Consider the following 13,692-nt stretch of genomic DNA (forward strand, 5'->3'; position numbering starts at 1 on the left):
TAAACACCATTTTGCCCTCTTAAAGGGCACAGCATGAAGGGGATGCCACTTAAAAAGACTACATTATAGGTCTGATAATAGTATTTACTACCGCACATTCAACATAACTTACAGTACTACCGTATTAACGGTACTACTGTTTAAAAAATTCTGTATTTTAAAGCTTTAGTATCTCGATACTACAGTAGCACCGGTATACCATGCAACTCTACTTTGCAGTCATCTGGCATTGTCTCTCACTCCATGAACGCTTGAATTACTACTACACTGCAGCTGAGAAAGAGATAAATGAACAGCTTCAACATTACTGCCGATCACATCTTAGAGTCACTACAGACAAAGTAATCACACATGCTCTTGGTGCCTACCTGATACCTGAGTTTCCGAGTTGGGAGAAGACGTAAACTTTCAACAAGGCGGAGGAGAGAATGCTTTCTGTGTCTGTCAAAATATGACTTCCCCAAGAAATATACAAGAATGAAACTGGCATCCTCTGTGTTTTCTCTCCGACAACAAAACACTTGAACGTGAGTGAATTACTCGTAGGATGATTCTAAAATCACGTATGACAGCATCACTCCATGATAGGAGCTTATTACTACCATACTGCTGAACACAGAAGTGTTCCATGATTCACCTGTTTTCAATTTCCAGTCTCCAGTGTTTTCACTCACATCGGTGTATATTCTAAGTGGGTAATGTGATGTTTAAAGTTTTACATTTGTAAAATTGTCAAAAAACATGTGGCTGTATAGTGTATACTTCACAAAGTCGAGATTACTTTTTTTTTTTATATGGCTACAAGAGTGTGTATGTGTCAGGAAGCGAAGGTTAGTTACGTTGATATCATTAACTATTTTTAGCTGTTATGAAGTTGAGCCTGAAATTAATTTGTACTCCAAATAACACTTAAATGGTTGCTGTTCTCTATCTGGATTGCTAGTTTCAGTAGTTTTAATATTACGTCTCGAGACCAGAAATGGAAAACAGGGAATTAGTATCATCATGGCGGCGCCCAGTGGTTGCTTAGGAAAACTGTGGGTAGGGTTAACAGTTCATCACTGCTTGGGTGTCGCAACAGACGCAGGTAATCACATGCTCAGTTGCAGATCCTGATCTGTGGCGAAAGAACGTAGTTACACAAGTGTTTTTGGGGACATTCTTTAGTTTTTCCCTACTTATTTATTTACTTCTTCGTTGAGCTGTTTTATAACAGCAGGATCACACTCGCAATCATGCTGTATTGTCCATCTTTCAGAACGGCTGTGATTACCTGCGGCACTCGGCCGACAGCACTCTTGCTCATTGATATTTCTTTGTTATAATTTTTTTTGTTCTCTTTCAATGAAGTTATTCATTTGTATTTTTATTTTTGCTTGAATTTAGTGTTTATTTTTATCATTCTCCAGGGAGGTTTGAAAATTTTAAAAATGCTGTGCTATTCTGTTCTGTTCTTCATGTACTGCATATTAATATTTCTAGCTTAACAGAATGATGCTGAAATATATAAAAGAATGTCAGGGCTGGGTCTGTATTTTTATGGCATATTTGAGTATGCGCTACACTGAAATAAGTCTTAGCCACTGAATGGGGCAGATGAGTCATACTTGAGTCTTCTTTCTGCAATGTAACATCTTTTTCATGCCTCCTCTGGGAGTGGTGTGAACTGATCAGTCAAGCTTGATCTTACCCCACCCTCATGACATGTTGTGTTTTCATTTCCTTTCTACCAACATGTGTTAATTGAAACAGACACAGGCTGTAATAATTGAGAGTGAAATGTCTTGTCTAAAGCTATCTGAAAGCTATTAACAGAGAGAGCTGAATTTATGAAAGATATTTCATGGCATAGAGGTTTCCCATGTATTGTTACATAACATGTCCTAGGCATTTTTTTTAAGGCTGTTTTCTTTTTGACAGAATGCATCCTGGCTTTGCATTGAGTGCCACAGCCTTGGCTCAATATGGATTGTGAGTTGTTATTGATGTTTTATTTTGTTCTGCACAGATTGAGCGACGTATGGAGTCGGTGCGTGTCGTTTCACACAACACGCACAAAAAAATGGCCTCATGTTTGCAGGGGCAAATAGGCACTGATGCTGAGAAGAGACATGTAAGGACATAAACTGTGCTTAAAACTGCACATGTCAGTTATCACTACATGTTATTTCTCTTGATATATCTGCTTGGATTTGCACATAGTATTGTACAAACTCTTCCTGTGTTTCTGTCACAGAAAAAGCTTCCACTAACAGCACTGTCACAGGCCATGCAGGATGGTGGGAACCAGCTGGGAGAGGAGTCTCTGATTGGGTAATTAAAGGACATCAACATTAAATAGATTTGTGTCGATTTCCACTTAAGTGTGGCTCTTTTTGTTTAAACTGATAATGGATTAGCTGATTTTATCATACTGAGTTGTATATTGGAGATTCAATTAAAGCAGTATAGTTTGTAAAGATCACATCACATAAAGAATGTTCTTTATCTCCTGTGCAGGAAAATGATGGAGATGTGTGGGGATGCAGAGAACAGACTGGCCTCTGAGCTAATGCAGCATGAGATGCAGATTGAGAAAGACATCTTGGACCCCCTTAATCAGTTAGCAGAGGTATGGACAAGGATACAGAAACACTTCTGGGGGAAATGACTAAGCATGAATTGTGTCCAATGATAGCGTAGTTTATTTGCATGCGTTGTCTGTGATGTTTTAGTACCTGATTCACTGATGCAAATCAGGTAACTGTGCAAACACACACATGTTTTGCACTGAATTCAAATTGCAAGCTGCAATAAATAATAATAATAAAACCCCTGCAAACCTCTCTTTTTAATAAAATTCAGTGTATTGTCTACTTTCCGTGGGCAGTAATAGCGTAATGTTAATTGGACCAGGCAAAGGAATTTTGTGGAAATGGCACAATCTATATTAATAAGGCTAACTTGCATAGAAAGTAGGCACTGAAAAAAAATTACTTAATTTTATAACTCACAGTGCAGCACATTTCAGCTCAGTTAGCACCTGGTTAAACTAGATTGTGGATGGTTAGTGAATAAAATGCTGGCGTTTTTTGCCCTGAAATATTGGCCCTGATTACTAAGACCCCAAATAGCAGGTACTATTTTTCTTGTGCAATCTCTCAAAATGCATGTGTAACCGTGGGTGTATTGCAGGTGATTTAATATGGAAAACTTTGCAAATAGCTACACATGCAAATATGTTAGACACACCCTCCAAAAAGAGGCTTTTGCATGTGCCAGTTGCACCAAATGCATTCTCACTTACTGTACGGTAAATGCTAAATAATGGTATTTTATTTTTATTCAGTATAATATGGCATTTATTCATAATTATATTTATTTGGACAGTGTTATACAATATCCTTATAAAATCCCTGCTATTTAGCAAATGTAAGGGTAGTTGATGACAATACCCGTGTATGATACTTTTCTCTTTGACTCATAATTCACACAGTAAAAAATATAAAAATATATATACACTTGAAGTCATTGCACCATTGATGTATACTAAAACGAAATCTGAATTTCAAACTGTAAATATTGTGACCATGTTAAAGTTTGGCTCGAGAGTGACACAGAGGCTGCATGGGAGAGAACCAGTGCTCGCTGCTCACTTCGCGGGAGCCAGACGCACCTGCTTGGTGTAATGGTGCACACAGGCTGGTCCACTTCAGTCGGGCACTGTAGAGAACCACCACAAATATTTCCCAATATTTCACCAGTTAAAGGTGCAATATGTAATATATTTACTGTACTAATGCATTAAATTATCATAATATGTTATCAGAGATTTAGGAAACATGTTAAGTTGAAATACTGGCTTCTCCGAAAACAGTGCTACAGCAAGTATATTCTACATTGAAATGTCAGTTCCAGGCAGGAAATTCTGTTTGTGTTTTGGCCTGTGTGATCCTGCCCACTGCCCATTTCCCATTTCCCAATAGTATTTCGACAACCCGGGTTGTCAGATTTGACACAAGTTAGCGGGCAAACACAGCGCGCTGCAGCCATGGAAGCCAGCAATACATCTAGCTAACATTGACAGAGTTATAAAAAAATCCACATGAGCTGGTTTATAATTTGCAAACAATAAAAACATTGCAAACATATACATTAGCTGATCAGCTTACAGTGTAAGGCTCGTCATTGTCAGTTTGCTCATTCCTGTTGCGTGTCCTCAACCTGGCAACCCGCGTGAGCTTCGAGTCTGGGGAGGAGGGGGCGAGGGAGACCACTCTCCAATAATTTGAATTTGGACTGCAGTACCCATTTTAAACACTTGATATCAATGTTATATATTGCTCCTTTAAAAACAATGTTTAAAAAATTAAATTACAACATAATTTGGTGATAAAATGTAGGCTTTTTTAATCTAAGAAATTGAAATATACCTGTAGGAGTTATATAATCATCAGTATGATATCAGCTGTGATATCGAGTTCAAAAATAACCAAATAAAACAGTTTTTGTTCTATGTACTGTATCCATTCTCAAAGTCTCTGTTTTATTTATTTTTTTGCACAATGACAGCATGATGCACACGATGAATCAAATTAATACCTGCCTTTCATTCGTACTAATTTTCTTTTGCAATTTCCATTTCTGAAATGGCTTTCAGGCTTGATAAATCACTTTGCGGGTGCAATCTGATTCTTTGGCATCGACATCTGCCTTTAATTTGGAGGCACACCTCTAAATCGCATATTAATTTCAGGGAAACACTAAAAAATTGCCAAGAGGTGCTATTTTTTCCATCTGAAAGATGCAATCCTTAGAAGACTACGTTAGTAGATGAGCTCTGACCTTTTTTGGGCATGCTATTAAGTTTGCATTTGTTTTATACACAGAAACATTTAGTAAATCAGGGCCTCTGATTGGCCCTAAATTTGGTGCAGCTCTTCAGTTAATTCACCTCTCAGTACACTGCCTCTGGAGACTATCTCAGCACAGGAATTTCTTTAAATACAGATATATCATATTATTATTCCAGGTGGACATTCCTAACATCCTGAAACAGAGGAGGCAGTTAGCCAAGCTGGTGCTGGACTATGACTCTGCCCGAGCAAGGTGAAATTTCTGACATATATCTCAGTTCCATTATATTGTAACTCTAGATTTACCAATTTTACAACTGAAAACGTCTCTTCTCAGGTGGTTGCAGGCGACCAAGTCGATAATCTCAGGAACAAACACACAAGCACTGACAGCCAAAGCAGACTCACTAAAAGAGGAGGTTGATGAGGCTATGAACAAAATGGAACTGTGCAAGGTACTGATGGCCAAACAAGACTATATGTGCCTGGTGCCTTCATTCTTTTACCATCATGAGCTGCTTAGCTATAGATTTTACACCAACAAATGGGTGTATAATACTCCACATAATTTTCAGTCTTTGTTTTGTTTATCTGACTTGGCATTAAACCACCCACAAGCTGTAATTTACACAATACTGTAATGGCAAAACAGTAACCACACCAAAATCAGGTCTCTTAAACTATATGATCAGTCTTGTGACAGACAGGTGTGGCTCAACTAAGCTCAGATTCAGAGAAAATGGAATGTCGAGTAGAGTAATTTTTTTATTTGTATAGAATTTTTCACAACACACGTTTGGTGCAGCTTTACAGAAAATGATGCTGCAATATCTGTAATGTCTTAAAGTCCTCATTGAGCTGTTATTTGTCTTTAGGCCCTCAGTGAGCAAGCCAAAGGTGACTGTGGCAAAGAACCCAAAACTCCATAAGATGTTAGTTAATGGAGAAAAAAAACCTTGTGAGAAACAAGGCTTAGCTGGGGGAGCCAGTTCACCTCTGGCTAAACAACATGAATATAATACCAATATCGGTTATCTATGTGTAATACAAGTCATGCAGTAATTGAGTAAACTGAGTCATTGTTGGTGGGCAATGTTTAAAACTGAAGGATATTGACTGTAAGATTAATTAATCAAGTTTCTTTGAAGTCCATCTTAAATTGACTGCGTTATGTAAATGAGAAAATGGCTGTAACTACAAATTCCACACTAAACCCTTTGGAAACTTTTTAACTATTCCTTTAATAAGTTGGCAGCTTGTGGTCATTTAAACGCAATAAACAGCTTTCATTTATCAGAGCAAGGTCATAAACAGTTTAAGAATAAACCGGTCAATACAGGTAGATTATTGCCCATTACCTCAATTTCGCATTGCTTGTAAACTCCTTAACCGGTGTTCTTACCAGCTTATCCAATGGATGCAAGTTTTGTGTGCATGCCTCTTCATGGTTTGACATCAAAAGCAGAGAAAACATGATTATTTCAAATCTCATGTAAACGTGGTTTTCTTGCTTCGTCAGATTTTTTTAAATAAGCTGATTTTTGGGAGTTATCAGCGTATTGGTGTGCATGTACACAGGCTCAGTGTTGTAGTTATAAATAATTTTTAATTCTTTCCAAGTGAATAGTCATTTTTGGTTAGTGGAGACATGTCGTCACCTGCAACGCTCAACGTGTGTTCCTTTAGCTTTGATAAAGCATGCAACACCAAGGTCCCGGATTTGATTCCCAGGGAGCAAATGTGCTGATAAAATGTACAGTATAGCTTGAATGCACTGTAAGTAGCTTTTGTTAAGCATCTTGCAAATATGGCATAAATGTAAAGTGTGGCAAACCACAGCGTTTGAGTCACAACAGACTCTTAAATTTGTAGTATTGAATCTAATAAATCCAATCATCTCTTTTCAGGATCAACTTTCAGCAGACATGTACAATTTCTTCTCAAAGGAGGCGGACTACGCCTGCTACTATGTCATGGTATGAACCTTTTTGTTTATATCTTTCATAGGGTTCGATAATTACTCTGTTGCTATGTTTATTTCTGTTCATTTCCATGTTTGTTCTGCCCATTGTTCATTCTCCTGTGCGTCTCTCCTTCCTCAATGTCTGCTCTGTTCTCAGTTATTAGAGGCACAAGCGGATTACCACCGAAAATCTCTCACCTTGCTCGAGAGTGTCCTGCCAACCATTCAAGCTCAACAAGGTGACGGCACAGTTTGTGATCACTCTTGTGGTTTTATTGCTGTGTGATGACTAATGTCTTTCATGGGAACAAGCAGGAATGGAGTGAATCTAGGGTGACAGTCTGTTCCAGTGATTTTCCGTGCCATCCTTGAAGGCACTTCATTGTTTGTGTTCTCATTTGTGCCCGTAAATCTAGCACTTGAGTGGCATAAATTGTTGTTATGAGGATTTTCTGTAAGCACACGTGAGGCAGACAGACTTGATGGCCCAGCATGTGGCCCATGAGTAATATTTTTCACATTTCACCCACCTGGTTCATCTGCCTTGTCAGAAAGAACAGTAGGAAAAGAGAAGAAAATGTAAACAGCTTGAAATAGAACGGGGGGTGGGGATATTCACTGATTCATCACAATCCTTTCTGAAACATTTTAGGATCAATCCACAAAAATTCAAAATTATAAAAATAATAATGAATAATTCTGCTTGAAAGTGGGTTATTCTCATGCACAGCCACCAAAAACAAGATGTGGCATTGCAGCATTTCATGCAAACAGAAAGAAAACCTCAAAGCTGCCTGTGATTATTATATACACATATTGAATATTGGAGGTCAGAGCAGACATATTTTAGTATTGATTTTATCCAGAGTATTTAATAAAAAAAAAATAAAGATGCATTGGAAATCGGATTGTGTCTCTCTACATCGAATGGTGAGATGCCTAAAGATTGACCTAAATATTGAGATAGTCTAGAAAGCAGATGAACCATTGATGAATGCTCCATTCTAATGCAGTTTACTTTCCATAATTTCCATATTGTACTAGTGCAATGCAATGTGTATGTAATTAGTATGTGTACTGTATATTCAAAGAAGTCATTTATGTCCTCCCAACAGATTCATGGACTGAGAAACCAGCATTTGGAACAGCCTTGGAAGAGCACCTGAAGCGGAGTAGCAGAGAGATAGCACTCCCAATAGAGGCCTGTGTCATGATGCTACTGGAGACTGGAATGAAAGAGGAGGTATGACAACATGGAGCACTACTGCATCAATCATACATATCAAACACTGCATTGTGGATCTGTCACAGTAATCTTGTCCAATCAAGACAGAGATTACACTAACGTGCACAATACATGTATTTTCACACGTTTTCATGGAGTGATTCAAACAGTGAAGCGTCCCAGTGCTGTTATACTACATTTTTGCACTCTTGGAACGCTGCTTGTCCAATCAGATAACAGAACTGGAACTAACTGTTGTATAATTAAGATTGGCAAGTGTTTCTTGAGTCACAGTACAAGTATTATTCAACTTCAGTGTCCACAGTGTATTGGCAGGTCTCTCAAAACATATGGCCATGTTCAGTACTGCATTCAGATTTTAATGGGTCAAAAATGACCTGGCTCCAGAACAGAAAAAAAAGTGCATGCTCACATGTGTACCTTCATAATCTAGTAAATTAGTTAAAACTAGGGCTGTCAATTGATAATTGTTTTTATTCTAATTAATTGGATGGCAATTAATTAATCACAATTAATCGCATTTGCTGAGAGAGGCCCCCAAATAAAAATAATTAATTTTAAATGCATAATAATTGAAATATTTATAAATATACTATGTAGCGTCTATAATAAATACTGTATATAATACGGATTATACGGATATAATTCAGTTTGAAATAAATTGCATTATTGTGGCAGATGAATAAGGGGCTTAAGAACTCAAGATATTGTTTGTTTTATTCTCATATCATTGAACAAGCCTACAGTTGACAGCAATCTATTTTGCATCGAGTTCATCAATGTGTCCAGTTCTCACATTACGCATTTTTGCATTCAATCTGCGCTATTTTTATTGTTGCTCTATGTACATGTGCGTGACTCAGATGGACGCGTTTGGGGCGTTTCACTGGTATTCAGCATCAATAACGGCGTAGGATTTTTTAGGATGCTGTGTCAAGCTAAAAGAAGTGGAAACTTGCGTCTCAAGATTCCTGTGTTCTGTTGTGCTTCGCCCACCTGGGCCGTGTCTAGAAGGTAACTGTCTCATGTCAAGATTCTCGCACATGCACATGCACGAATCCACCCATTTGTAGCTTTTGATTTTAATAAACCGAGACTGCACATGTGTTTGCATATTTTTTTGCGATTCGACTGGAAAGGAGCGAGTAAAGCGCACCTCTGTGTGCACAAGAGAACATTACAGCTGTCACACAACACCTCTGATAACAGCCAATGAGCACTCATCATACCATTCAAAATAACACATTAAAGCACCAGATCGCCAAGTACTTCAGCACACGTGAATGAAATGGAAACTCCTGCTCAAGAACTTGCAATGTTCCCAAACCCCACTGCACACTGAGAAAGTACCATCCACTCAACCGCCCAATTTAAAGTAATATGTGCCTTAACATGAACTTTTGTCAAAACATTACTGTGCCCTAGAAACATGAGGCAATATGAGATTTCAACGTGTTAATTTAGTGCAATTAATTAAATAAAAAATAACGTATTAAAACAAATTAACACAATTAATCATATCAGACACGTATGTAAATTAAAGAACGATTTTCCTACCATATGAGCAATTCAAGCTTGAAGTACAGTACTGTGCAAAAGTTTTAGACACTTGTGAAAAATGTTGCATAGTGAGGATGTCTTCAAAAATAATGACATAAATAGTTTTCATTTATCACTTAATGTCATACAAAGTTCAGTAAACATAAAAAATCTAAATCAATATTTGGTGTTACCACCTTTGCCTTTAAAACAGCACCAATTCTCATAGGTACACCTGGACACAGTTTTTCTTGGTTGTTGGCAGATAGGATGTTCCAAGCTTCTTGGAGAATTCACCACAGTTCTTCTATCTATTTCGGCTGTCTCAATTGCTTCTGTCTCTTTATGTAATCTCAAACTAACTCGATGTTCAGTGGGGGGCTTTGTGGGGACAATGACATTTGTTGCAGGGCTCCCTGTTTTTCTATTCTAATCTTTTCTATTTGCAAAAGTAATGTTTGAGAGTCTAACATTTATATTTCCTATTGACACACTAAAGCTGAAGATATAAATAACCATCTTAAGACAAATGTTGTTGCACTGTACTGTGCATCTGCTTTTACTAGCCGCATCAATAGGTGGCAGCGCGCCTCAACAAATATCACAAACAGCGCAGCCACAGAATGAGAACTGCTCACTTAAGAAGAAGCACAACAGAGTACAGAAATCTTGAGATACTCAAAGTTTGACTTCTTTTAACTTGACACAGCATCCTAAAATGTGGCATTTATGACGTTGAATACCAGTGAGATGCTGCAAGCGCGTCTGTCTGAGTCATGCACATGTACACAGAGTGACAATTAAAAATAGCGCAGATGGAACGCAAGAACGCATACTTTGAGAACTGGACACACTGACGACCTCAATACAAAACAGATTGCTGTCAACTGTAGGCTTGTTCAATGTTTTGAGAATAAAACAAACAATATGTTGAGTTCTTAAGCTACTTTTTGTATCATCTATCAATGCTTATTCTTCTGTCACAATAATGCAATTTATTTAAAACTGAATTTCAATCCATATTATATATTTATCATACGCCCTACATATTATATTTATAAATATTCAAATTATTATGCATTATTTAAATGAATTATCTTTATTTGGGGGCCTTTCTCAGTAAACATTGATATATGCGTTTATATGCATTTAATTCAATTAATTAATCGACATGTAATTAATTTGTTTGGTTTTTTTTTTTTATATGGATTGACAGCCCTAAATTTGATAATGACTAAATGATCTTTATTTTAGGGGCCTTTCTCAGTAAACATTGATATATGTGATTCATTGTGATTTAAATAATTGGTATATCATGTAATTAATTTGATTTGATTTTAATTGATTGACAGCCCTATTAATATTATGTAGTATTATATAGTATTTGTACATTACATTTTGGGTCACAAGACAGATCATAGGGGAAATTTTCTTAAATCAATAGGAGGGTTAAGATGCTGTCATAACTAGCATGTTACTACCTCTACCTTTCTTAACTTTAATTCCCCTGTTTTCCAGGGTCTTTTCAGAATAGCTGCTGGAGCCTCTAAACTGAAGAAGCTGAAGGCAGCACTGGATTGCTCCACCTCACAGCTGGAGGAGTTCTATTCTGACCCGCATGCTGTTGCTGGTACAGTCTGATTTATTGTGTGTATCTGTAATATTCCATGTCACTACACCTTGTTAATTTGAAATGATTCTTTTCTGCTTTAAGGGGCATTAAAGTCGTACTTAAGAGAACTGCCCGAACCTTTGATGACTTACCATCTGTATGATGAGTGGATACAGGTATCCAAGTAAGTATCTTGCAGGACTATACATAAAGGTTCAAAGGAATTATTAAATTTTTGTGTTGGTAATTACTGTGCTTTTATATTTAAGTGTCCCTGACCCAGACAAACGATTACAAGCTTTGTGGGTTACCTGTGATCAGTTGCCAAAAAACAACAAGGCAAACTTCAGGTAGGTTTCAGCAACATCTAAATGTAAAGTTTAGTTGGAAAAGCTGGTCTTTCACTACAACTACAAAGTAGTTCCAGTTGGTGTTTTAAATAATATTGTTTTTTACTTTCCCTTTATGAATAGCAGTGTTATTTGCTTTGTTTTGCAGATACCTTATTAAGTTCCTTGCTAAGCTCGCACAGGAGAGTGACATTAACAAGATGACCCCCAGCAACATTGCCATTGTCCTTGGACCCAATCTACTGTGGGCCAAAACTGAGGGGTGAGAATATAAGTTGCTGCAACTAACTGGCGATTAATGCAACAATTAACTGACAGCTCTTAACCAATAATTCTGCTGTTGCTTTGAGTTAAAGGGGTAGTTCTCTCAAAATGTAATTCCTGTCATTTACTTGACCATGTTTTTCCAAACTCATATGACTTGCTTTCCTCCATGGAACACAAAAGGAGATGTTAAGCAGCATGTTTTAGTTATCCTTTACTTTCATTGCATCTTTTTCCATGCAATGAAAGTGAATGGTGTCTGAGTCACATCACATCTCTGACTGCAATGAGAAATGTCAGTTGCAGAGTTTGTGCTGATCTACAGGACTTGCTTCTTTATTATTTGAACTTTTATAATTCATGCATTATAGATAAAAGACATTTATTCTGTATTTTTTAAGTTTCCCCATGCTTTCTTTTATCTAAATTTTGGAGAAGGGTATAGCTGCAGGCATTGCTCCAAAAAGGGGCGGTCGCTTCAAACAACCATTGAAGATATAGGGAGCCCCTTACCTAACACTTTCCTTAACCTTAACTGTGAGTGGAAGTGATGCTCCCTTTTTGGAGTTGGTGCAACCCCCTTTTGGAGTAACCCCACCCTCTTTTGGGAGATCCCACCCCCATTTGGAGGTCTCCGGCCTACAGCTATACCTACTTGAAATTGTGGGCGCTTTGAAGTACTTGTGAACGGCAGTCTCCTCTGGACGACTATTTTACAAAAAAAATATTTGTCGTCAATATTTTTATTGTTGACTCTGTCGATATTGTTGACGAATAGTTTCAGCCCCAGCAAACACATTGCTGTATTTTTATAGTGGCTTTGTAAACTCTTTTCTCTTTACCCACAGGAGCCTAGCCGAAATGGCTGCTGCTACCTCTGTTCATGTGGTTACTATAATTGAACCCATCATTCAGCATGCAGACTGGTTTTTTCCTGAGGGTATGGGCCATAAAGCTTAAATATATTTAGCAATTCCCAATGCAAAATTATTACAATACGGTTTAAGGTTACCCTTGTTTCTTGTTATTTTTGTCAGATGTGGAGTTTAATGTATCAGGCATGTTTTCAATGCCCGCACCCCTTCCAAACAATGTCAACCACCTGACGCCAACAGAGTATGACTTTGGCACTATAGAGAGGAAGAGACCTGGTAGCATGGTTGGCCCAGATGGTGACTTACCCCGGAGAGACAGGTATTTATACTGATATTTACTTCACACAACATCTCGATTAACAGTTAAATTTGAAGAATCATTCACCCATTTCCTCTTGCATCACAAAAATCTGCAATTAAAGGTATAGTCCACCCAAAAATGAATTCAGTTATAATTCACTCACCCTCATGTTGTTCCAAATCCAGATGATCTTCTGTGGGACACAAAAGGAGATGTTAAAGGGATAGTTCACCCTAAAAAGAACATTCTCTCATAATTTACTCACCCTCATGCCATCCCAGATGTGTATGACTTTCTTTCTTCTGCAGAACACAAACGAAGATTTTTAGATGAATATTTCAGCTCTGTAGGTCCATACAATGCAAGTTAATGGTGATCAGACCTTTGTAGCTCTAATCACATAAGGGAAACATAGAAGTAATCCATAAGGCTCCAATTGTTAAATCCATATTTTCAGAATCTATATAATAGGTGTGGGTGAGAAACGGATGAAAATTTAGGTCAAAATGTATATGAATTTTTTTTTTTTTTTTTTTACTCTAAATCTCCACTTTCACTTGAAAGTCACATGTGGTGCCTGTTTAGTTTCACTTTCACATCTGAAAGTGAAAGTTAAAGTGGAGATTTAGAGCAAAAAAGGACTTAAATATTTTTCTCATTCTCACCCATATTATATTGCTTCTGAACATATGAATTTAACCACTGGA

The 13,692-nt window shown here is 37.4% G+C and overlaps 1 protein-coding gene across 3 annotated transcripts in view; it reads left to right on the plus strand.

The window, feature by feature from the left end:
- The window catches only part of LOC127427233 (rho GTPase-activating protein 17-like), a 33,020-nt gene that overhangs the window by 13,688 nt on the left and 5,640 nt on the right, over positions 1-13,692 (plus strand). For all 3 annotated transcript variants that reach the window (XM_051674698.1, XM_051674700.1, XM_051674699.1), the window contains exons 3-16: positions 2,009-2,113; positions 2,237-2,313; positions 2,500-2,611; positions 5,012-5,088; positions 5,173-5,290; positions 6,743-6,811; positions 6,956-7,037; positions 7,914-8,041; positions 11,102-11,213; positions 11,298-11,379; positions 11,465-11,545; positions 11,694-11,807; positions 12,658-12,749; positions 12,847-13,003. In XM_051674698.1, coding sequence (XP_051530658.1) covers positions 2,009-2,113; positions 2,237-2,313; positions 2,500-2,611; positions 5,012-5,088; positions 5,173-5,290; positions 6,743-6,811; positions 6,956-7,037; positions 7,914-8,041; positions 11,102-11,213; positions 11,298-11,379; positions 11,465-11,545; positions 11,694-11,807; positions 12,658-12,749; positions 12,847-13,003 — 1,406 coding nt within the window. The remainder of the gene's footprint in view (positions 1-2,008; positions 2,114-2,236; positions 2,314-2,499; positions 2,612-5,011; positions 5,089-5,172; positions 5,291-6,742; positions 6,812-6,955; positions 7,038-7,913; positions 8,042-11,101; positions 11,214-11,297; positions 11,380-11,464; positions 11,546-11,693; positions 11,808-12,657; positions 12,750-12,846; positions 13,004-13,692) is intronic.

This window comes from Myxocyprinus asiaticus, chromosome 36 (assembly GCF_019703515.2).
Source record: "Myxocyprinus asiaticus isolate MX2 ecotype Aquarium Trade chromosome 36, UBuf_Myxa_2, whole genome shotgun sequence".
NCBI lineage: Eukaryota > Metazoa > Chordata > Actinopteri > Cypriniformes > Catostomidae > Myxocyprinus > Myxocyprinus asiaticus.